The 25083-nt window shown below is 36.7% G+C and overlaps 2 protein-coding genes and 1 long non-coding RNA gene across 7 annotated transcripts; 1 reads left to right on the forward strand and 2 right to left on the reverse strand.

Annotated features, from left to right (window-relative positions):
- Window positions 1-151: 151 nt before the first annotated feature.
- On the reverse strand, window positions 152-2933 carry LOC108278391 (uncharacterized). Its single transcript, XR_001815327.3, has 2 exons — window positions 2803-2933; window positions 152-1655 (listed from the first exon to the last, which is right to left on the reverse strand). It is a non-coding gene; the product is annotated as an uncharacterized LOC108278391 (long non-coding RNA).
- Window positions 793-6390, forward strand: linc.pou2af1 (lnc RNA pou2af1). 4 transcript variants are annotated; one of them, XM_017491743.2, is made up of 5 exons: window positions 793-1605; window positions 3412-3503; window positions 3860-3908; window positions 4663-4895; window positions 5791-6390. In XM_017491743.2, exons 1-5 carry the CDS (start codon window positions 1599-1601, stop codon window positions 6124-6126), a joined length of 717 nt encoding a protein of 238 aa, XP_017347232.1. In that variant the 5' UTR covers window positions 793-1598; the 3' UTR covers window positions 6127-6390. The 4 variants fall into 4 exon arrangements, with proteins under 4 accessions (XP_017347232.1, XP_017347230.1, XP_053543431.1 ...); XM_017491741.3 differs by lacking the exon at window positions 793-1605 and adding an exon at window positions 2811-2890; XM_053687456.1 differs by lacking the exon at window positions 793-1605 and adding an exon at window positions 2811-2890 and having other exon boundaries at window positions 4666-4895.
- Window positions 6391-19480: 13090 nt separating this feature from the next.
- On the reverse strand, window positions 19481-24799 carry pou2af1 (POU class 2 homeobox associating factor 1). 2 transcript variants are annotated; one of them, NM_001200235.1, is given in 5 exon segments: window positions 20180-20487; window positions 20591-20874; window positions 20951-20993; window positions 21845-21960; window positions 24670-24776. In NM_001200235.1, coding segments are annotated over 5 exon segments (738 nt in total). In that variant the 5' UTR covers window positions 24686-24776; the 3' UTR covers window positions 20180-20208.
- Between the last annotated feature and the right edge of the window lie 284 nt (window positions 24800-25083).

A 25083-nucleotide genomic window follows, 5' to 3' on the forward strand; every position in this document is an offset into this window, starting at 1 on the left:
GTTATGATATTTATCTATGCTCAATTTCACTCTTAAATAATTTATGTAAGCATAAGTGACCAATCGACGCCAAAAATGTTTGACATCTTTTAAACACAAGCTTACTGAGAAATGCCACAAGAAAAAAAAGCACACACACACACACACACAGAAGGGTATATACATATATATGTGTGGATCATAATAACAAAATATAGCTTATGTATAAACTGGATATGTGATGCGCAAATATCCGCGTCTCTTACAATGCCTTAAGATAAACCCCGCTACAAAACTGCAAGCAGGCACTACCTATAAATAATGACAAAATATCAATCCAAAATCTCAATAAAACGAAAAATACATACATATATTAAATGAAAATATGTTAAATATTTTTTTAAAAAAACAAACAAAAAAACAAACTATGTAGACATTTAAGTTTGATGCAGAAGTTTGTTAAATTTGGTCCTATATTGAAATAAATCCTTTATTAATAGCTCATTAATGGGATATTATTAATATTATATATTAGGGTTCTTATGATAAGCATCACACTCTAATATACGTTCATCAGCAAAAAAAAAAAAAAACAACCAAACAAACAAACAAAAAAACACAAAGAAGTATTTTAATAAAATAGGACGAACTACGAGCACATTTAATTGTATTAATGCCCTCTTCCTTTAATTTACAAAATCCTTCCTAGTATGTAAAATATAAATAATGTATTTTTTTTTGGTCATATAATATTGTCAATATTGCAACAGCATCATTTGATTGTGATTTTAAAATATTTGAGATAATTACAAGAAATATCCTACTTTGAGGGCAACTCTTCGATAAAGCATTGCAGATTACATATGATTAATATAAAAATTCAGGTTACATATGATACAAAATAATATTAATTCAATGTTCATTACAGAACTGTTAACTTGTGTTAAATGTGTCAGAGAGCACAAGCTCCCCATGCTCTGATGGTCAAAATGGCTGCCACTATATGCCACGCCCACCATTCCTACATTTCTGGAAAAATGGTTTACAATCAAGCTACAGAACATATTATTTCTTATTTATTTATATGGTTATGAACTGTATGATATATATTGAGGTTGTTGTGTGTTGTTTGAAATGACATTTGCTCACTCTTTCATATTGTAAAGTGCAAAGAGAGCTCCACAGCCAGCCTCTTGACATCAATATCAAAAGGGTGATAAAATGTCAAAAATATATTTTTGTTTTTGTGTCAAAGTGTGAAATGGTGTAATATTCTATTAAAGGGGGTGCTCTTACATGCGCTCTGATGGCGAAAATAGCTAAGATATAAGTATTTTTGCGAAGTCTTTGAATATTCAAATTGAAAGTATCGCGCAATCAAATCATTGTCAAATCATTGAGTTCTTGGGACTTTAAATAGTAGGGATGAGGGCAGAAAAACTCAAACTAATGCTTCCCTGGCCATATTACTGCATAATTGTATATAGTGAGAGTGTCGTGAGGGTGATTGATTGAGACTTTGTGACAATTTTATCAATATTTCGTTCTTGCCCATATAATAGAGCCAAGAACAGGCGCTTGGGGTGTTTCACTGGGTCCTGCTCCTCTTCACGCCAATAATGTCTGGTGAGTGAATGTTCTTCTTTCTTCTCATTTTATTCTTTATCCTTTGGGACCTGGAAAAAACACATACAAAATGGAGATGGATTAAAATATTGAGTTTACAGGAAATTATTTAATTTAAACGGGTCATAAAGGTACAGCATGCCTCTGGCCAACAAATTCATTCATTCTTTGACCAGCTGTATAGCAATTTGTTTAAAAAAATAAACTTCAATTTAGAAAGGGATTTTTTGTAGCTGTGTTAGGATTAACTTTAATACACTTAAAAAAAGTAATAGTAAGTAGACCACGTATTGTGTTTGTATGCATGCTTTTTTAAACATCTCAGACTGTCTCATATTTCTGTTTTTCGATTTATGGGCGCATTTATTATTTCAAAAGGCTGTAGTGGGCTACTCGTTTAATACTTGATTTAGTGTTTTAAATATGCATCTTGCCGAAAGGTTTTTTTTCCCTCCGAATAACTGCCAGGTTTTTTTTTTTTTTTTTTTTTTTTTTTTAAATCTGCTTCCTGAGCGCATACTAAAAAGAATATTTTCCGACTGGGAAACGATTTGATGTGTCGGTATAAGTCATATGAATAGTTATATGAGAGTAAGTGTGAGTGTGCGCTGAACCTGTCGCAATCTTTTCACCATCAGTGCCAGGTTCACCTTTGCTGTCTCTATCAGCTCCGCCATGGCGTGGCGTTGTTCTTATCTTAACCATTTTTCCCCCTTGTACGGAACTTTTAGACATATGTTAAAGATTTCATGAAGACGCCCACTGACCGAATACATGCTACAGCTACACGGCCAATTAAATATTTCTGACTTAATCCTATTTAGGTCGGTTGTGTGGTTATACAACCTATTTCACCAGCCTATTTTTAATCTGAATTCCTCGGTTCGTATAGGAATTCCTCTATTTAGGCTACATGTTAGATTCAGTACATTTATTAAACTCGCACTTAGAACCAAGAGTCATTTCAGTCGGGACGGGAATTCAAAGAGATTCGAGCTTCATCGGTTCTGTTACATTTCTGCAGCATGTAATCTACCTTAACCTACACACCAATCTGGCCACAAAGTAGCGACGGAGCACAAAGAGCTTCGTTTCACAAGAAGTCGTACAGACTTTACTAAAGCTTGCAAACCACTTGCTGATTTCAAACGCATTCCCCTCCCAGTCATATGAACGTTTATAAATTTAGCAACTTACCGGAGTGTTTTGATGAGATTATACACACGCCGCTGGAGATTTCCCTCACACTCCGTATTACATGCGGGATTTAGCTGTGTTGCCGGGGGTGGGTGCGGTGCTTTTCCCTTTTCCCTGTCTGCATACCAACTCTGCACCACTAGTCACAGCAGAGTGATTTTTTTTTCAGAAATGCTATTTGTTTTTTGTTTCGTAAAACTGTAGTTTTTTTTCAGGTTCGTATAAAAGTAAAATTTCAGTTTGGATTCCTCTGCATTTCTGCACGTGAGCCTATTGTAATGCGCAGCGTTTAAATCCTTAGTACCTGTACCTCTGCTACAAAGAACCATTGAATGACTGCTGCGCAACTATGTAAACAGGCGTTTATTTATTTATTTATTTATTTATTTATTTATTTATTTTTGTCAATGATTAGGTTGATACTTCACTTAAAAAAAAAAAAAACTAAAAGTGAACTTCTGAAACTGAAATTCTGAAAAGTCTAACAACTGGGAAAAATTCCGACATTTTAAAATAAACAAATAAATCATAAATGAGTGTCTAATATAAACATGGCATTCGGGACATTGAGGGATTTACTGTTGTGTACATTTTTCTCTTCATCCCCAGACAAACCTAAGGTGTACCAGGGTGTGCGGGTGAAGACCACCGTTAAGGAGTTACTTCAGAAGCGTAGGGCACTTCAGGCAGCAGAATCCAGAGTAAGAACTTTTTTTTTCTTCTGCTCAGCAAAATCATGTCCAAGCATAATACAGGGTTTCTCATGCGAGTCAGTGTCAGTGGGTTGGTGTTTAATCAGTAACTAGGATGAATCAGAAACTAACTGTTACAATGCTCGACATGGTCACACCTGCTTTTGTGCTCTTTTACAATATAAGGCTGTCTGATTATTAATCAAACATTTGTGGTATATTTACACTGGAAGATAGACATAAAGCATGTTTAAAAAAAGTCGCAAAGATTAAACACTGAGTGCTAATCAGTCTCTCTCTCTCTCTCTCTCTCTCTCTCTCTCTCTCTCTCTCTCTCTCTCTCTCTCTCTCCCCCCACCCCAAAGAAAAAACAAGCTGTGACGACTCACGACGTCTGTTCTACACCAGTGACTGGTAGGTTCATCAGCCTACAACATCTTATTAGCCTACAAAGACCTACCCAGACTAACAAACGTTTGAACCAACAATTCGACTGTAATGATAAAGTCTGCGCATCCAAAATAACATCCCTACTGAAAAAAAAACACCTTAGTCTACTAAAGGGAGTTTGCCAAATTGTTTCCATTAATCATTACCAATCATTAGATACCTACGGCAAAATAGAAATCATTAGGCCATCTTCCATTTACTATTACCTGTTGAAACTGATAGATATAATATCTCAAACTAATGTCTCTGAATTAAGTTACACACCGGTTTTGTCTTTTGGTAAATGATGGCAGTCCTCATCTGCACAGAATAGATAAAAAACAAACAACAGCAAAAAACAAAACAAAACAAAAACAAAACAAAAAAAACAAAAACAAAAACAGCGACATTATTGAGCCAGCATGTAATAGGGTGCAACATCTCTCTAAACAAGCCTTCTTAAGCTATTTAGATAGATGTTGATCACAAATCAAAGCAATTCCCACTTACTAACTCCAAAATGAAACCATTGGATCGTCATGCAGAACAGTTGGGAAAAAAAAGACACGATACGCTATACAAGATTCCTTAAAATGTGTAAGGACTCCTTTTATAAACTTCTATTCAAATGTGATTTAGCTGTTGGCTGTTCCACTCGTGACATCATCTCAAGACTTTACATGCCCAATTTAAATACCCCACTGTGCTTATATAGTACTTTTCTCTCCATCTTTTCCAGCAGGCCAGCTCGATATTCTCTGCGGGAGCTCGGCGCAGGATGATTATTTTCAACCTCGACAGTTTGCAGAAAGCGTGCATATGGCTATGGAGGACATGTTTGATGATCAGCTGCTGATGAACATGATCCCTGCAGAGAACTACAGCTCCAGCGCTGCGGTGTGTGCGAGTGCTCCTGCACAGTGGCCGCACGTATACTTCCCTTCATGCACGGAATATTACACTAACAGCTTAGTATGTATTATTACTTTTACACCTGCTAACCAAAACCATGTTTCGTTTAATTTTCTCCTTCCTCGGTTTGACTTTTTTTTTAAAGGCAGCATGAATTGGCATTTAAAAAAATGTGTATTCTACAGTATGAATAAAATTCAATACAATCCAAAAGATATAATTATAGGGGTTTACACTTGACAATCCAATTGATTATCAAGTTTTTTAATGCTATTTTTAAACCAGGATATACGAACAGAAATCCACATAAAAGTGGAACACTCCAACAAAAAAACTACAGGTAAATTGCTTGACTGGAGAATATTAGATTTTTCACTACCAAAAAGCTCAGTGTTCAATGAACATAGTCTATACAGTTAAATAAGTCCAGCTGGACACATTGGATACTCTAAAGGTAAAATTAATACTGTAAGAATTAATTCAGCACTCTGCTTGGGACTGTCTTGGATAATTAAACATTGTAGTTGTACATACATCATGAAGAGTTAATTCAGCACTATTAGCATAACTGAATAGTGTAGACACTTATTCAACTTTCCAAAATTTTGTTAAAATGTCAATCCATGGACTTTACAAATGAATTACATTTTGTAGGAGTTAATTCAACATTGTAAGGGTTAATTCAATACTAAAGATGTTTAGTCAGCACCATGTGTACTAATTAAAATAATGTAATAATTAGCTAATTCCATGTAGCAGGTGATAATTCAGTAGTATAATCGTTATTGCAGCACTGTTAACACAATTAAACATTGTAGGTGTTATTTTAACACTGTAGGTGTTATTTTAGCACTCTGGATGTTAGCCCAGCACTGAAGGTGTTCATTAAGGATTAGGGGATTTTTGCTGTGTGTTTAGATAACGTCTAACGTTGTAACACTTCCTTTTCTTCCAGGCTTCTAGTTCACCAACACACTCGTTCAGTCTTCCCAGTCTGGTCGATTATAACAGCTACACTCCGCCCGAGTCTCATTCCTCTTCCTCGTCATGCTACAACTCTCCAACACGCATGGACATGAGCTCCAGCTTTACGTCAGAAAGTTACCACTACCAGTATTGCACCCTGCAGCACTGTTTTTGCCTGTCTCACTGGCCCAATCTGCAGGACGGCACCATGGCCGCAGACTACACGTCTCCTCACTACAGCACCTCAGACTGTTTTTACCAACCTCTGGGAGAAGAAGCTTACTGTAGAAGAGATTCCTCCAGCTCAGAGCTGTGTTACTTATAAGAGCACTTTGTCTAAGCATTGTTTTTACAGCGCCAGAAAGCATTTCAATATTTTATTATTTTATTTTTTTTATCAAAAAATCGTATTTTTGTTTTGATCAAAAAACTGGTTAAGCATCGCTTGGTATAGTCATTATCTACAGGCTCTAGCAAAGGCAGCGTTATCAATTTCATGGAACTTTTGTTGAAACGCTGGTCATTATCGATGACGAACAAATTGTTCATTTATTTTTATTTTTTGACAATAAAATACTATTTTTCGTAATCCCTTGAGGTTATTTTTCACTTAACCTATCTCACACATAGTAGGCTACAAATGTGTGAAAGATGTATTTGGGCATGCTAGCCCATTATTCAAAAAAGAACAGGCATACATTTTTAGAAATATTCGCTGAATGATCGATAGAGGTTTTTGATATCAGCATTCTATATATATATATATATATATATATATATATATATATATATATATATATATATATATATATATATATATATATATATATATGCTATTCGGTTTATCCTTTCTAGGAGAAAAATCAAGGATCTTGCAAAATAGTCCAACTGAGCATTATGTTTTTAGACAATGTTCCAAGTACAATCCTTTTAGAAAAGATTCAAAGAAGCCACAAGGAAGCTATTTTTTAAGAATAAAGTAGCTTAATGCACCACTTTAAAGAACTGATATGATTAATAGTGTAATACTGTGCATCCCAACATGGCTAGATATTGCATATAAATAACAGATAAATGTGATATATGAAATAACGGATGCCCTACCTGCTGAAAACTAAGAAATTCTGCTGAATCTGTTGAATCCAGAATATCTTTAGTGTGAAATGAAAACAAGCTCTTTATCTCAGTTGTTTTCATGTAAGTTACGGCACACAGTGCAATATTCAAATTCATATTTGGAAATGGTTATCAGCGACACAATTGGTTCATATTGTAGCTATGAAAACAAACCATATTCCCCAAAATGTTAAATATTATTTGTGTGTTATTCAAACATAATTCAACAGGAAACATTTATTCCGTCCTGGTGATTCAGTATGTTTCAGTAAAATCACTAAATGGGTCACTGAACAGTGTGTACATATTAACTCTAGTGAAAGCCAAAGTTTCACAAACAAAAGGGTGTGTTTTGTGTATCACGATTCCTGCTGCCCTATAGTGGAAATTCCCCTAGGGATCAGGGGTTGATCCATCCACACATCTGCTGGTTCTGTCACTCAACATGAGGCCCCATATCTCAAAGAAACCGAAGTGATAGTTGATAGTGGCTCACAGATGCACCTGGAAATGCGTACTCAGCAAAATGTCCAGTGTCTAGGTTAAATGTTACCTCAACAGTAGTAAGAGTGTTTCACATGAATCTCATGAGCAGCACAAGTCCCATGTTATTCCAAGCTTAGTGCTAGTCTAGTGTGCAGCTGATATGATTTTTTTTTCTTGTTATGCTATATTGAAAAATCTGGGCCAATTATGGTTGATTTTAGGCATATACATTTTTAAGCAGTATTTAAGATGTGGGCCAAAAATGGCCCAAATGTAACAATTGCTTGTGCAGTGTTTAAATTTTAGCCTGAAAGTGGACCACTTATAAACATGGCTGAGTTATGAGTTATGGTTGTGTTCTGCCAACACACATTTTATACAGATACCCATCACTTTGACAATCAAACAATTATGCCTATTATTGTAGAGACAGAAACAAACAGATATAGATTCTAGACCAATGTTGATGTGTTCTTTGGGAAAGAAATGAAACTGTTCTTTGCAGGGAACTCAATGTGTGTGTGAAGCCTGTTATTCACGAGATCCAAGTGGTTTTCATTTTCAATTAGCAAAGTGAATCCCTGAAAAAAGATTACCTACACCCAGAAAAGAGAACAAAAATAGTCTGTTTTAAATTCACTTATACTAAAATTCAAATTGATTTTTGTTTATGCTGTGTTAATTCAACATGGTTAATGTATTTATTTATTTCTGATGAGCTGGAATAGCATGCACCATACACCAGCTTACAATTACTATGGTTACTACAAGTTACTTACTTTGACTATGTCCTAAATAGTACTGTTTACTGTGCTCTGTATAGTCTTAGATGGCCAAAGACAAAGTTTATTGCCTATATGACATAATGGTTTAGGAGCTAATACCAGCCTAAGTGTACTTGCCTAAGTTAAGTCTTGAAACAATTTGAGTTAGCAACAAACAAAATGTTGAGTCAGGTATTTTATATGCAAACTTAATCTGAAACTTTCTGGCAATGTAGCTAATGATTTATCTAGTAATATAATTTAATATTTATCACATCTAGTATAGCCCATAAGATATGAATAGGCTACAATAACAATGTACGACAGTCTATATTTCAGGTACTTTACAAACAACTAAATATGCTAATAGGTGGACTGCCCTAATTTTCCTATAACACAACCAGGGACATGAAAAGATCCAGTACTACTGAAAATTTGGATTCATAAGCATAGTGCCCTGCTCCCAAAATGAGAGCTTTTGGCTGTGAATGCCATTGACATATTTGGTGAAAAATGGGTGCTACAGATAGGGGAAAACCTCTGTTACCATTGTAAAATATCATAGTGGTTCATTCATTAATGCTTTGGGACTGCTAGTGGTCCAGGGTATATATATATATATATATATATATATATATATATATATATATATATATATATATATATACACCTTTAAACTACAACCTGATTGCATCTGCCAGATGAAAGTTCATGAACATCACCCACCATTGCGTTCAAAAGGAAAACCGTGTTTTAGCAACAGGCATCACAGTTTCTGTTTTTCAACCCAGACAACATGTGGTCTGACATGTAGACATCCCAGATTGATAGACCTAAGAATATGTAAGGCATTTAATGCTCTTTCATAGATAAGTGTCCAAGATCCCTCTACAGGAAGAGACATAATATTATCCTCTACAATTGGGCTACAGCAAATATTAATGGTGGATAGAAACAGTTTATTAAAACAGCGAAATTGACAGATTCAGTGCCCTTAGGGTTTTCTTAGCATTCAACATCATGCATCCACACCTACACAGCTATATCAAATTAATGGCAATGAGCCAAACTCGTTTGTCTGACGTAGTTGCTAAATTGATGAGTGTTTCCTGAATGGTTCGTATTGCTAAGTACTTCTTACATGGCTTGGATGGCAAAGCCGGCCCCCTAAATTACCTGCCGTCAATGGAGAGAGATAGGTTGCAAGCGCCTCCTCCACCTTTAGCATAGCAAAATAGCCATGCCATTCATTCCCCATGGTGGCCTAATAATCAGACATTGCGGTGTTATAAATACGGCTTATTTAAGGTTTTCCCCAAAAGCATGATATTTAGTCATTTACTTCTGGAAAAAACGGGAGTTTTCTACAGTGTGAAGGAGATTTATTTTCACTGGGGAGAAAAAAGCTCATCCAGCCTTAGTAATTACTTCAAGCAGCTCTTTGTATGCTTGAGAGCTACTCTCAGATTTTAGCACACCTTTCTGGCTCCCTGGAGTCAGAGACGAATTTTTATTTATTTATTTATTTATTTATTCATTCATTTATTTTATTTTGGCTTTCCATAGCGGAAGGAGGATTCGCTACGCGAGCTCCAAAATCCAGCGGAGAGCCGGACCTGGAAGAAAGAGATAGAGCTGCACTCGTCTCCGGCTCCTCTTCCAGATCCATACGAGATCCCCAGGACCTGAACCGGCTGGCTGCTTCGGCAGTGTCCCTAGACACTTCACACAGAAAGTGTGTTGCAAACACCCCCCCTTTATGAAACGGGAGTGAAGCGTAACACAATTCCTGAATACCCTCTCACTCATACTTTCCTCTCCCTTTTTTAAAGGGACAGAAAAGTAAAGAGATTTTTTTTCTTTCTTTCTTTCTTTTCTTTTCTTTTCTTTTTTTTTTTTTTTTTACAAAAAGATATGAAATTGAAGGGTCTTTTTGCGAGCGTTACACAAACGACTGACATGCAGTCTCGCTTAATATAATAAGGCTGATAAGGCGCGGTTAACAAGTGCTGTTTTTATATCACACGACTTGCTTAATTGCCACGTCACCTGATCATGGCAGGCATGATGTTACACAAGCTTGAGATACTGGTCATGCGCGAGGGTGCTTCTCACAGCGTGTAGCTCACGCAACGTTGAGTTTTCTTTGAAAGGGATCTAATATTGCATAATAATTTTGCATAATTCTGACCAGACTTCCATGCAATATTCTTTCATTTGCAAGATGTTTGAGGGTTTTATTGCAGTGTATTGCCTGTTTCAAATCCACCTACAACATTTCAATGGGATTCAAATCTGGGCTTTGACTAGGACATTCCATAAACCTCAATTTCTTATTTTTGAGCCATTCCTTGGTGGATTTGTTCGTGTGCTTAGGATCATTATCCTGTTGAAAGTTCCAACTTTTAATTCAACTTCAAATTTTGGACAGATGGCCTCACATTATCTTCAAACACTCTTTGATGCAGAATCAGTGAATGCAAGCTGTCCAGTCCCTGATGCAGCAAAGCAACTCCAAACATTTCCACCACCCTGCTTCACCGTTGTTATGAGGTGCTTCTACTGAAAAGCTGTCTTTGGGCTGCACCAAACATGTGTGCTGTTATTGCGGTCAAACATATCAACATTATTCCAAAAGGCCTAGTCTTCGCCTATATGCTCATTGGCAAAATGTAGTATTGCAAAGGCTTTTTCCTGGCACACCTCCCATGCAGGTCAAAGTTGTGTAATCTCTTTATTATCGTATAAGCGTGCACTTTGACACCAATAGTTGCAAGACTTACTGCCAGATCCAGAGGAAAATTTGGGGTTCTTGGAGACTTCTTTTTGTATCAGACGGTCTGCTCTTGGGCTGAATTTGCTGGGACGGCCAGTTCTGGACAAATTGGCAGTCATTTGAAATCTGTGCCACTTGTAAATGTTTTTTCCTTACAGTGGCATGATGTATTTAAAATAATTTGGAGATCTTTTTAAATCTCTTGCCAGACTCATAGGCATCTACAACCTTGTTCCTGAAGGCCTTATGGAACGCTGCTGATGATGATGACACCACACACCTCAATAGCAAAGGGAACACCAGACACTAGATATGAGAGGGGTATAAATAAGACAGGTTCCACCTGCACTCCCTAAGCAGGTTATAATCACTGACACCCAATCTTCAACACCTGATTCTAATTGTATGGTTCTGAAGGTGTGATTAATGTAGGGGTATATTTACTTTTTCCATGTGACTGATCTGTTTTTTTTTGTCAATTTAGACGATAAAAATTACTACAAAATGTCAACTTTATGCGTCATTTGATAGAGTGTATCAACATTATTAATAGGTACTGTTTAAAAAAGGATCAAATGTTTGCTTGTACAAATATGTAAAAGAAACAAAAAAAACAACACCACTTTTTTGGGGTGTACTTATTTTTTCACATGACTGTATCATACAAAAACTGTGGCATTTTAAAACATATTCTTGTTCTTCTTTTCGAAATTATTCAATACCAACCATTGTAGATTTACATTTACATTTACATTTATTCACTTAGCAGACGCTTTTATCCAAAGCGACTTACAAATGAGAAAGATACAAGCAATAGATATATAGATATATAGATAATTTTTTGTCCTCAAAGAGGAAATTTGTTTCCACTGTGGGTTCCTACCATAGCTGGCCTTTCTGCACATGGGTAGCCTATGCCTGCGGCTAGAAGGAATGGGGTTGAAATACAGTGCATCCAGAAAGTATTCACAGTGCTTCACTTTTTCCACATTTTGTTATGATACAGCCATATTCTAAAATGGATTAAATTAATTATTTTCCTCAAAATTCTACAAACAATACCCCATAATGGCAACATAAAATAAGTTTGTTTGAAATCTTTGCAAATGTATTAAAAATAAAAAACAAAAAAAGCACATGTACATAAGTATTCACAGCCTTTGCCTTGACACTCAAAATTGAGCTCAGGTGCGTCCTGTTCCACTGATCATCCTTGAGATGTTTCTACGACTTGATTGGAGTCCACCTGTGCTAAATTCAGTTGATTCGACATGATTGGGAAAGACATACACATGTCTATATAAGGTCCCACAGTTAACAATGCATATCAGTGCACAAACCAAGCCATGAAGTCCAAGGAATTGTCTGCAGACCTCAGAGACAGGATTGTATCGAGGCACAGAAAAATTTCTGCAGCATTGAAGGTCCCAATGAGCACAGTGGCCTCCATCAACCATAAATGGAAGAAGTTTGGAACCAGCAGGATTCTTCCTAGAGCTGGCCGCCCGGCCAAACTGAGCGATCGGGGGAGAAGGGCCTTAGTCAGGGAGGTGACCAAAAACCCGATGGTCACACTGACAGAGCTCCAGCGTGTCTCTGTGGAAAGAGGAGAACCTTCCAGAAGAACAACCACCTCTGCAGCACTCCACTAATCAGGCGTGTGTGGTAGAGTGGCCAGACGGAAGCCACTCTCCAGTAAAAGGCACATGGTAGCCTGCCTGGAGTTTGCTAAAAGGCACCTGAAGGACTCTCAGACCATGATAAAACAAAGATTGAACTCTTTGGCCTGAATGGCAAGCATCATGTCTGGAGGAAACCAGGCACCAGTCACCACCTGGCCAATACCATCCGTACAGTGAGGCATGGTGGTGGAAGCATCATGCTGTGGGGATGTTTTTCAGTGGCAGGAACTGGGAGACTAGATAGGATCGAGGGAAAGATGAATGCAGCAATGTACAGAGACATCCTTGATGAAGACCTGCTCCAGAGCGCTCTGGACCTCAGACAGGGGCAAAGGTTCATCTTCCAACAGGACAACGACCCTAAGCACACAGCCAAGATAACAAAGGAGTAGCTACAGGACAACTCTGTGCATGTCCTTGAGTGGCCCAGCCAGAGCCCAGACTTGAACCCGATTGAACATCTCTTGAGAGATCTGAAAATGTCTGTGCACCGACGCTCCCCATGCAACCTGATGGAGCTTGAGAGGTCCTGCAAAGAAGAATGGGAGAAACTGCCCAAAAATAGGTGTGCCAAGCCTGTAGCATCATGCTCAAAAAAGACTTTAGGCTGTAATTGGTGCCAGAGGTGCTTCAACAAAGTATAGAGCAAAGTCTGTGAATACTTATGTACATGTGCTTTTTGTTATTTATTTTTAATAAATTTGCAATGATTTCAAACAAACTTCTTTCACGTTGTCATTATGGGGTATTGTTTGTAGAATTTTGAGGAAAATAATGAATTGAATCCATTTTGGAATAAGGCTGTAACATAACAAAATGTGGAAAAAGTGAAGCGCTGTGAATACTTTCCGGATGCACTGAATTGATAAAGTGGGTGGTCTGGATCATTAAAAATTTTATGTGCCTTCCGGAGCGTATATGAAACGACACAGTCCGATAAATTAGGGGTAGGAATGCCAATATTTTTTCTCGCTAAATTAGTTATCTTTAAGAGTTTGTTCTTATTGGTAACTGTTAGCATATGAAAGAAACAAATGGCACCACACATAAGAACCAGCTCAGTGATACATCAGTACAGAAGAAGAAGAGACTAGGCTGAACAGACAGATGTTTAAGTTTACAAATAACTGTAAGTCTCTGTCGACAGCACTTGTAAATACCTAGAGTGTGTTGACTGAAGTCAAGATGTTTATCCAATGTAATGATAAGATATCTGTAATTCTCCACCCTTTCAATCATCTCTCTATTAATGATAATACTGGAAGGATGTATCAGTGTTTTGTAAGAGCTAAAAACCAGTTCCTTAATCTTTGCGCTATTGAGGTGGAGAAAGTTATCATCACACCATGTACTAAAATGTGCTATGAATCATTGTCGTTATTCAGCAATGCAAGAATGGAAGTATCATCTCCATATTTAAAGTAATGAGTGGTGGTGACTGGACTCTGACAGTCATTTGTATAGAGAATATAAAGAAGTGGACTAAGTACGTACCCCTGAAGGGCGCCAGTGTTGAGAACAATAATGGACAATAATGCATTGTCCACCTTTACCATATTGTAAAAGACGCAACCCTTTACTCATGACTCATGAATGTCTGTTTTATCTGTGTTTAGTTTTGGTTGGTAATAAATACAAATTAATGCAGTGACCTTTTTACATAGAAATAACAGAGGCCTTTTTTGCACTCAGATTTCATTTAACACTGGTGATGTCTTGAGTAAGAGAAAGGGATTAGACATAAGGCAGTTTTTTACAGGCAGGAAAAGACAAGTAAGCTGAGAAGTAGTTCAGAAAGTACATACAACTTTTTAAGGCATTCATGGCACTATTTGTCACATAAAGCTGACAGCATTGTATGAATTATAGCATTTAAAGTGTTTTCTTTATGTGCTGTTTTAAGGATACAGCTCTGTATCCACACATCTGCATTACACAAACCAGTTAATCTGGGCAAAAACTGATTCCACGAAAGTCAATGTATAATTAACACACTGTCTACGAGTGAATGAGTGTGTGGATATGTGCATGGTACCCTGTGATGGACTGGCGGCCCAGCAGGGTGTACAGTTGAGGCCAAAAGTTTACATACACCAGAGCTAAAGATATTCAATCTTAGTTTTTCACAACTCCACACGTTTTATGTTGCTATACATTTTTGGCAAGTAAATTGGGGCATCTACATTGTACATCAGAGGTAAATTGAAATCAATTGATTAGATACTTTAATTCACTATATCAGAATTCCAGTGGATCAAATCTTTACATACAACAAGTTGACTGTGTCTTTGAATAGTCTAGAAGATTCCTATTGACTTTTCTCTTTGACTTTATCTTTTAGAAGCTTCTATTTGGCCAAATGTCATGGATTTAATGCGAGCACACCTGAAGCTGTAAAAGGGCTTACCTTTAGAGCCAGTGCCTTATGCTTTTGGTACCATGGTAAAATCCAAGCAACTCAGCCAAAATAAAAAAAAATAAAAAATAATAATAATTCACTTAAATCACAGCAATCAAAGTTAAATCCCAGAGATGAACGAATGATTAAACTGAACCCCAAGATAACAAAAAAACAAAACAAAACAAAAACAACAGCTGGAGGAACTGAAGGCATCAGGTACCAAATTTAGTACAGCCACCATTAAGAGAGTGCTAAAATAGCTTAAAGACTTAAAGACAACAAAGTAAAAGTATTGGATTGGTCATTACAAAGCCCTGACTTGAACCCAATAAAAAATGGACTGACCTGACAAAGCATGTCTGAGCAAGGAGGGCCACAAACCTGACTAAATTACACAACTTCAATCAGGAGGAATGAGCAAATTGTCAAGGAAGGCTATCCCAAGTGTTTTCAAGTGATTCAAGTTAAATCAATTAAAAGGCAATGCCACCAAATACTCTCAAGAATTTGTTAACCTTTGACCCACTGAAAATTCTATATAGTAAATGAAAGCTGAAATAAATATGTCACTTAGGTATTTTTATTTGACCTCTTATGGACATAAAGTAGATGAAATGGAGTTGTGAAAAGAGAGCTGAATGTCTTATATAGCCTAGGTGTATATAAATTTTTGGCCTCACCTATAACTCTAATGATTAAGCCTGTCTATAGGCCAGTTGGTGAAAGATATGCATTAAGATAATTCATTTATAAGTCATTCATCAAGATTCATGAATTGTAGAGCAGTAAGAGAGGGGTCATGATGTGTTATGTTAACCACCCATTAATAAGTAGACCCTATTTGGAATTGTTATTTGGTGATTTAAAAAATAAAAAAAAAGCTAAGCCTCTATTAACAACCGTGAGAATATTTTTTTTTATTGTGCATGGCTGGGGTCATAAGAAAAGCTAGACATTAGCTGCATTAAGATTTACAGCATAGGCCCTTATTCATAGTGACTTACAGAAATGCTTCTCCATCAAAAAAATATCTTCTTATATGCTAGTAAGCCCTAACCTTAATGGAATCTACTCCATTAAATTGATTCACTTCATAGCACAATTGGCATCACATGTGGTATACAATATTGCCCCTGCACCACCCCAAAGTAAACATATAATTGTCACCCATAGAAAGGGGATGTCTATTATTTTTCTTGACACTTTGTCATGACTATCAGCATCCTATTTAACAGCACACTCACAGTGAAACACCAGGCCTGATATTTGTAAGGTGAATAAAAGGTGTTTAACATGTTTGATACAGTAGCTCTACACTCTGTGAAGCATGTATCAAGATTCAAAAATGAACACAGGCAGGTGCAGTCATATCCCCTTCAACATCAGTCTGTGACACTAAAAAATAGTTTACTGAGGTAATGCACTGAAGCATCTAACTTGTATGGGTTTTAAACATTAGTTCTATTGAGATACAGATACAAAGTGCATGTTAGGCATGATAATATTTGGAACAGAAACATAATTAGTTTTTGTAGTTTTAAACATTTGTTTTATGCATAAAAAAGTGCATATTAACACAATTTGTGCATTTTGTCACACCAAAAAGTGTGGTAGAGTTTAACCTGGATGCTTGAAGAGAGGGCAAGCCACTGCACGCTGTTTCTTTGCTTGCAGCAATTGCGTTCTCATCCAGTATGGATTGGCCTGAACCTGTTTCAGTGCTTTGGGAAAGTACTTTCCCCCTCTCACCCGAGAGCCACTGTTCTGTTTACCTGTGTTGGTTTGTCCATTTCCAGTTAATAGAGCAAAATAATATTTGCGATAAAAAACCCAAAAGAAAATGATAAGATATCCAATAGTGATGCTTGAGAGCTCAAAGTAGCGCCTACTGTTACTTCACAAATAGCTGGAAATCTTAATTCCAGTGTGATTAGATCTTCATGATGCACAGACTGCACTGAATGAATGATATTAATGACATCAGCCAGCAGCAAATGTGTGCTCTCAATGAAAGACTTTTAAGAGACTTTTTACACATTTATGCTCAACAACAACAACAACAATTTTCTCATGTAAACATTCTACTAATTTTAAGAAAACAGATTGTCTACAGATGAAGTTAGTAAAACAAGGCATGAAGAAAAAAATAAGATGCATTTAATCAGAAGCCAAAACAATTAAAGTTTTTAGACATAAATATTTAAAGGGTTGATTGAGCAAATTGAGCTCATGTGCTTCAGGTCATTCCCAGGTTATCTCAGCATACTCATGCTGAATATATCAATTTACAAGTTTTTTTTTTTTTTTTTTTTTTTTTTTTTACACAGGCAACAGAGGAACTGCTGTTGACCTTAAACTCATTTAAATCAGATTCTTTGGCAATTTGACAGGCTGTAAAAACCTGTTCGTTTAAACTCACAGGCTGGGGGTTTTCCCCTATGGGTCTCTGAATCAGACTGGCTGGTTCTGTATCCTCATAGACAGGCACAGAAATCCTGACCTTCTATATAAGATATACTGTATGCAACTGCAATATGATGGGCACTGTATAGTTTTAGACTTAAACTTTAAATATTTTCTTAAATAATGTACTTTTTCCTGCCAAATTGGAGACACTGTGACAAAGATTTTGGACACTCCTCCATGCAGAAAATGTGAAAATCTTTTTGACATGCAAGGTTTGGACTGCACTTTAAAAGGTCCTTTGCACATATTATTATGCCACTTGTATCTGTGCAAGAGCACCTCAACATCAGTTAAGACTTTACCTGTGAACCCTAGAGGTTTTTGATGACAAACTGAGTTCCACAACCCGTTTATCTGCTAAGATTCAGTGACATGTGAAAAACACACAAAATGCATACTCGTCTTTTGTGGTATTTAACACTTAAACCTACTTGTTCAACACAGCTAATCCTAAAGATCTGGTTACACTAGGAGAAGTGTTAAGTTTTTGCATGTAGCTGACACTGACACGTATGTTTAACAATCAGGCGGACTTGGGGTTGAGCACCACACTCAAAGATGTAATATACAGAGGATCAAATACATGATCTCTTAAGTCATAACCAAATTCTCAGATTTCTAGCCAACCACCACACCCACCTTTCACTTCAGAATCATAAGCATGATGCATCACAATACAACTCACTAATAATTTGTGTTTTTCAGAGAGAATAAATAATAAAATATTAACTTGTGGACTTCCCATAGTTTATTTGACAAAAGCCTATGGCTTTCACATGTGATACATCAGTGAGATTACTCACGAGATGAGTCATATTTCACAAAAAACAATACCAGTTTATCTTATCAGAGGGACAGTGGCTTAGAGCACGTGTTTTAGATCTTAAGAAAATTAGGTATTACAACCTTTCAACTGTTGTTTTAAACAACTTGTTCTTTCAATACATCTAAACTGACATTTAATTCTAAAGAATTTCACACAATGCTTTAAAGCCTTGTCTCATCCAACACGTGAGAGTTCCAGATCCTGGATGCCTCCAGCACTACCTTTCCTTTGGCAGACAAATCAAATTCCTTTCTTTCAGACACAGACATGCCTGGATCATGTTGGCTACATGTTGTGTAGATCTTGGTCTTGGCGGAAATAGTTTTCTCATCCATACCAAGCTGAACCAAAAGCAAGAGTTTCAACATGGTTTTTGGGTGACATTACCTATTACTCGTATTTCAGGGAAACAATAACAAGGGCAAAGAAGGGTAGAGGATAGAGGAGGAAGTGAGGAGTTATGGTTACTTTCCAAAAATCCCTCCAACCACCTAGGTTTGATTTCCAAAGTCAACAATTCTACGAAAGGAAGTCATGCGGGTTATTAAAAATCAATTGTTCTTAAAGAAATTCCCCCCAAAAGTAAACAAAGTAATAATAGTAATAATAATAAAAAAGATTTCAACAACTGAGTGTAATTTGACAGATACAGCTTTTACATGGCTCATTTGTGAGTGTTGGAGCAACCCAAAGGGAGATTAATAAGTTGCAGCTTTCCTAAGAAGAGCTTTTACGGTATTGCTGTTAAACATAGACTTTGGACAATCCTACTGCAGTTAAAAAGTTATCATATTTCTTAGCTAAAGCTTAGAAAGCAAAGTTAGTCGCTCCATTGCACTAGCAATGCCATGTGGTATGGCACTGTTGTCCTGTAATGAAATTAAAAAATTATCCATATGTAAGAGGACAGCAATTTTATAGTTTTAAATTTAATTTTAAATTTGTCCTCACAGGACATGGTTTTATTATGTACTGATGTAAAAGGACATGCCAAGATGCTGAAATTACTCAGGTGCAACAGGCACGGACAGGGAGACCTGTCATTTTTCTCTTGTTAAAACATTCCTTATACCATGGGATTTACGTTTAACACTAATCTCTTGGTTTAAGGTATGCTCATCAACTAGTCAGATTGTAAATGAAATTTCATTTCGAAGTCTCAAGACATAAATAATAATTTCTTTATTGTCTTTGGTTATGCTTCATTATTATAGGCACCAAGCCTGTAATGAAAGCTTAGTAATGTTGACAGCTGAAGAGCAGGTGCAGGGCAGACAACTAGGGCCATAAAAATGTTGTGGGAACGCAAGGTAAAACTGGCACTCCTAGGTAAAGGACAATGACTGTGTCAAGATAACCAGATAAAAGTCTCTGCAACAAAGGGATGTTTTTCCCCCTAAACACTCATCTAGAGTGCTCTGATGGACTCACAAGGTTTTGATAAGAGTTATGTGACACCTGCTGAGAAAATATATCTCTTCTTACAGGATATGAAAGTATAAGATATACTTGCAGGAAAACAAACAAAGGGTTTTTTTTGGGTCAGATTTAAGAAAAACAGAGCAAGTGAGAACAGAGAAATGTGAAATGATTCTTAGATTAAATTTGTTTGACAACTCATGGAACAATCACTGACTAACATTAACGTTTAATTTCTTCTTTTTTGTATTTACAAAACAAATTTGTTTTTTTATAGCCCCAACAAGCAAAAAATAAAGCATTCTATATACAAAGACACATTTATGAACAATTAAGAAGATATTTGAATAATATATGCATTTGAACACAATGTTGAATTCATGATTTATGGTATAAAGGTAGACTTTTTACTTCACAGGTGACATTTCAGTGCTTAGAACAGCAAAGGTATAAAAGATGTACTGAGGCATTCTAAATGTCTTGTGTAAACAGTGAAGGACTGCAGGCATAGGGCTCTTTCTGATCTTCTTCCTCCTCTTCCAGAAGTTTCTCTAAAGCTAGGGTGCCCTCTGAGGATGGGGCAGGTTCCTCCTGCTGTGGTTCTGGATGAGACACAGGAACAGGCATGGGCAGGAGCTGGGGAGCCACATTCTGTGGACAGGGAGACAAGGGTGGGGCCCATGGGATGTATGCCAGCGAGCCATCTTGGACATCTATCTGGGGCAGGCCTGAAGTGGAAGAGCTTATGGTCTGGAACAGATATAAGATAAGAGACGGAGAAGGTAGAGGTAAGGACTGAGTTAACACTTGCCTAGCATTTCACGTGGAGAGTTCATCATCGGCTATAGCTTACCCCGAGGTTGGTGAAGAGAGGGGCATGGGCCAGGGTGAGAACAGAGGAGGGGCCCACCACTGCATAGCTGGGACACACAGGCTGGACATACATGTCACTTGTAAGGGAGGGGAGGGTGGAGATGCTCTGCTCATGTTGAAAATACTCAGGAGGAGCCCAGTGACCTAGGGGCTGAAAGGTAGCTGTGCTGCTGGGCTGAGCAACCCAACCAGGACACAGGGCACCAAAATCTACAGCTGATTCATTCAGAGCGCTTTGGCTGCTGCCCGGGAAACCAGAAGGCCCTTCAGACCATAAATATGGTGTGAGAAATCTGTAGCCCTGTGGTAAAAAAAACTGTCTTGTTTTAATATTACTCACCAACATGTGTATATGATGGCAAAGTATTGTTGGGAATCACCACCTGTTGAAGATTGCATCAAAATAATAAGTGGCATATATGTAACTTCAGTATGTATAATAAAATGATCTAATATACACTATATCCGAAAAATAAAATCTCTCTAGTGAAAAATTATTTAAATTGCAAGGAACTAGAGCTGGACAGTCTTTAGACATCTTCTGTGTGCACACAGGATGGACTATGTGAAAATCTCTGAGAAAAAAGTTTAAGAGAAGACATGAAGAAGAACTGCAGGAGAGGGTGGGAGTATGTTAGTGTGGAATAGGAATGGGTGACACTCTTTTTTATACGAATCTGATAGGCTTTTGTATATTTATGTTTCCACGAGTTGTCAGGTATAATTATGAAGTTGGCAGGCAAGATCCTTGGCAGGGTTGCATGCTGATTTGCATAGGGCTATTGCCCTGTGGTAATATGGGGGAATGGTTTAACTGTCATGGAAAAACACCTGGATTATATAAGGACAAAATCCCCCTGGAGTTTGGCTGCTTTACAGCCATGTCCACATAACAAATTAAGCTAATATCCAGCTGATTCTCAACAGGGCATGTCTTAGATTAGATGAAAATAAACCTTTGTCCATGCTACTTCTCTAAACTTCCTGGAGTGTAAAGGAAATCTGACAGTAAACAAAGCTTTCTACTTGATAATCTGAACAGGATATAATCTCTAGATTATGTGGCATAAGTCATTTTTCATATAATTTTTTTTCTCTTTTCTTTTTAGTGATAGGGAGTTGTCCATCTAATAACGTGTGTGTGTGTGTGTGTGTGTGTGTGTGTGTGTGTGTGTGTGTGTGTGTGTGTGTGTGTGTGATTATGTACTGTGTGTGTATATGGTCATTTTCTCACTGCAGTTGGAGGCAATGTTTTGGCTGTATTTCCTCTCTTTCTGCGCAGCAGCTCTTTCACAGGGTCTTTGACTCTCACGCCCTGGTATGGTTTAGATGCAGCCTGCTCTGACAGTGCTATGGACAAACACAGATTTGTGTTAGAAACCAAGAAATGCATTTCCCCAGATATACTAGGCATAAGTTGAAAATAAGGGATTTTTAAAGTAACTTGGCAGGAGTTTGCTATGTGTGTTTCAGGAGGAGTGGCCACTTAGTGATTTATGAAATATAAGAGTCAGTGTGGAAAAGAGTGAGCATTGAAGAGCATTGATGCAAAGGACATCAGTTCTTTTATCTATTCACAGCATGAAACATTATCAACCACATTCACTGACAGACATCCGCTTATAATCAGTTTTTGTGCTTAATCAAAATATATTCTCAAGTAGTGATTAAAACTTCACTCACTTCATGAATCATTGTTTGTGGAACACTATATCCTGTTATAGTAAAACCTGGACTCACCCGCCCTTAGAAAGAATCTTGATTGGTCAACATTTACCTTCTTGAGCAATCTTTTTTATTTGATCAAATAAAGGAACAGATTTTCTCATATTGGCCTACTGATAAATGAACTATTTCAGCCTTTTCTGCATGCAGAGTGTATTGCGTGCATAAATGACCACATCCATGCTAACTATATTTACCAAGGGGACACAAACAAATTAATACTGACTGGATCATATGATTAAGTGAAAGTTATACTTTGCTCCCAATATCCAATGGTTATTTTCTGGGCATGCTCAACTGTAAAGCAACAGTGTTGGTGGTAACAACAATGTGCCTCTTAATTCAGTCACTTGGAGTTTCCTGTCTCATATACCTTTGTACTGTGCTTATATTACAGATTTTGATGAGTAATGACAAATGTTGAGAATGGAAACATGGAAAACAACTTGTTTTTTTATATTGTAAAGAATGGTCACACCTAGGACTATTAAACTGAACTGAAATGTAGTCCTGATTTACTGCTAGAGAGGTCATAATGTACAATTGCAGGAACCCCCTTAATAAATTTCAAATGTATAGACTCACTAGAGAAGTGTGATTGTATAACCCATACATACACAAATTCAGCAACTTTCACACAATTGATAATTAATTTACTATCTACAGCTGGGGCCCTAACCAGCTGAACGCTTACATAATTGTCCTGCATGCATTACCTGCATACATTACCTAAACATCCATTAAGTTTGTTATTTACAAAGGTTTCATTCATGAGCCTTAGATTTAGCGCACAGTTACCTCACATATTCAGTTCAAGAAAGAAAGCTGCTTATTGCTTATTGTGGTCACTCCAGCCTGGTACAAGGAGACACCTCACCCCTTTGGAAATCCAACACATCAATTTATTTGCTTCAGATATTTTCACAGAGTATGTAAAGCACCTAAGTGAAATGGATCATAAGGAATTAACCCGAAGAGCCCTACTTGTCAGACATATTCTGTTGTATTATTTGATATGAGTAATACAGGTAATAGCAGACCACAACATGTGAACAGTATATTTCTTTCCCTCATGCCTCATTTCCTGTTGCTGTGATATATAACTTTTCTAAATGTGCTACCTATCCATTAATATCTGATTGCAACTGAGTGTTTTAAATTGTACCTTATTTCTTATGAAATGAATGATGTATTATTAGTGGCTGAATATGAGTGGGCTTGCACCAGACACTTTACATATAAAATTTAACTGTTTAAAAATGTGCTATTGCATCCTGTAATATTATCCCTCACAGTTCTGTTAATTAGTGGACAATCTGGGTATCTCAACATTTTCTCTATTTCAGATTTATGGAAGTGTTTTGCCTTCAAAATGGATTGAACTGAGAATCAGACTAACAGTGAACGAACAGTTGCACTTTATCACTCTTAAGAGCAAAGAGTCATTCTGCAAATTACAAGCGTGACAGTATTTCAGGGACTCGAAAAGAGGAAGCTCTGCAGCTGTGCACCCTTCTTTTTTTGGCAGGACGGCAATAATTGTGATGTTTTGCATATCAAGATTAAGGCACCAACCCCCAACATGTGGACAGGCCTCCATAATAATTTTATTTCCTGTGAGTATGAGGTTTTCCAAATGATAAGGAATATATAACAGCAAAACTGTATAGCATGGTGTGTCTGAAACATTAAAATGGGTATACACTATTGCCCTCCAGGTTGAGTGACTTCCACCTCTCTAATTTATTTTGTGAATTTAATAATAATCAAATTAATGTTGTTAATAAGATTCCATAATAACATTCAAATGAAAGGAATGATTGTCAAAGATAAACTTGTTAATATACATCATCACCTGTCAATAATATCACAAAGCCTGCAGAAACATCATGTCAGCACGAAGATGACATTCAACAGCATAAGAAATAAAGTATTAATATTCTCACTTAAACATGCATCATTGTAAATTTTACTTTAGCATTTTTCACATAAACCCTAAAAAACTGACCATAAGTGAAGTCTATAGTTTAGCAGGAGATTGTTTTCACATAAGATTAAAATGGCAGATACAGATTCAAACTTATGAATTAAAATAGAGTAACTACTGGAATATTTCCCATGCATGAGCTACATGGATTTGTGTCTATGTATTATTGCTGTTGCAAATTTCAAAAAGAAAGTTGTTATTAAATTGATTTACATTATAAATCAATTAAATAAGCTTAGTAATAAATTAAAAATATATGTATTTAATTACATTGAGTGGCTAATGACATGTGTAATGTGTCATTTTGGAAATATTCTGCATGTATACTGGAAAAAATTCTTACTTACATTTTCCCATGTGCATAATCTGATATCCGTTAATTTAATATGGTTTAATCATTTAGATGAACACTAACACGCTAATTCGCCTCAGAAGTATACACTGATCGCCTGAGTGGTCTGCTTTATAAAAGCAACAGCAATGCAGTTTCAAGTGATGTCACCACAATGCAGATCACGAGTTTCCCATTTAATTTAAATGTTACTTCTTGCTTTAGAAGAGGGCTAGAGTTTTAATATACTGTTTTAATATTCTAAACACATTGGACCACTTCTTTAATGATTTCTTTATATAATTTTGGATTTAGGAGAGGATTAAAAGCAGCTCACAGTCACCTTGGTTACATAATACATATATTGTATACTGTAGATTTTCAGGCCACTTCACTAAGCAATGAAAAAAAATATAATCTGGACACATAA

Source organism: Ictalurus punctatus, chromosome 17, assembly GCF_001660625.3.
Source record: "Ictalurus punctatus breed USDA103 chromosome 17, Coco_2.0, whole genome shotgun sequence".
Lineage (NCBI taxonomy): Eukaryota > Metazoa > Chordata > Actinopteri > Siluriformes > Ictaluridae > Ictalurus > Ictalurus punctatus.

Bases quoted from the DNA above. Each gene is read 5' to 3' on its own strand.
- linc.pou2af1 (XM_017491741.3), top strand. From the start codon at position 2,815: ATGAGATTATACACACGCCGCTGGAGATTTCCCTCACACTCCGTATTA. The intron at 3,504-3,859 runs GTAAGAACTTTT...CCCACCCCAAAG, and splicing joins TTCAGGCAGCAGAATCCAGA to AAAAAACAAGCTGTGACGAC. The intron at 4,896-5,790 runs GTATGTATTATT...CTTTTCTTCCAG, and splicing joins AATATTACACTAACAGCTTA to GCTTCTAGTTCACCAACACA.
- pou2af1 (XM_017490100.3), bottom strand. The intron at 20,912-21,844 runs GTGAGAAAATGA...TTTTTACCACAG, and splicing joins AAACATTGCCTCCAACTGCA to GGCTACAGATTTCTCACACC. The intron at 20,488-20,590 runs GTAAGCTATAGC...TATCTGTTCCAG, and splicing joins CTCTCTTCACCAACCTCGGG to ACCATAAGCTCTTCCACTTC.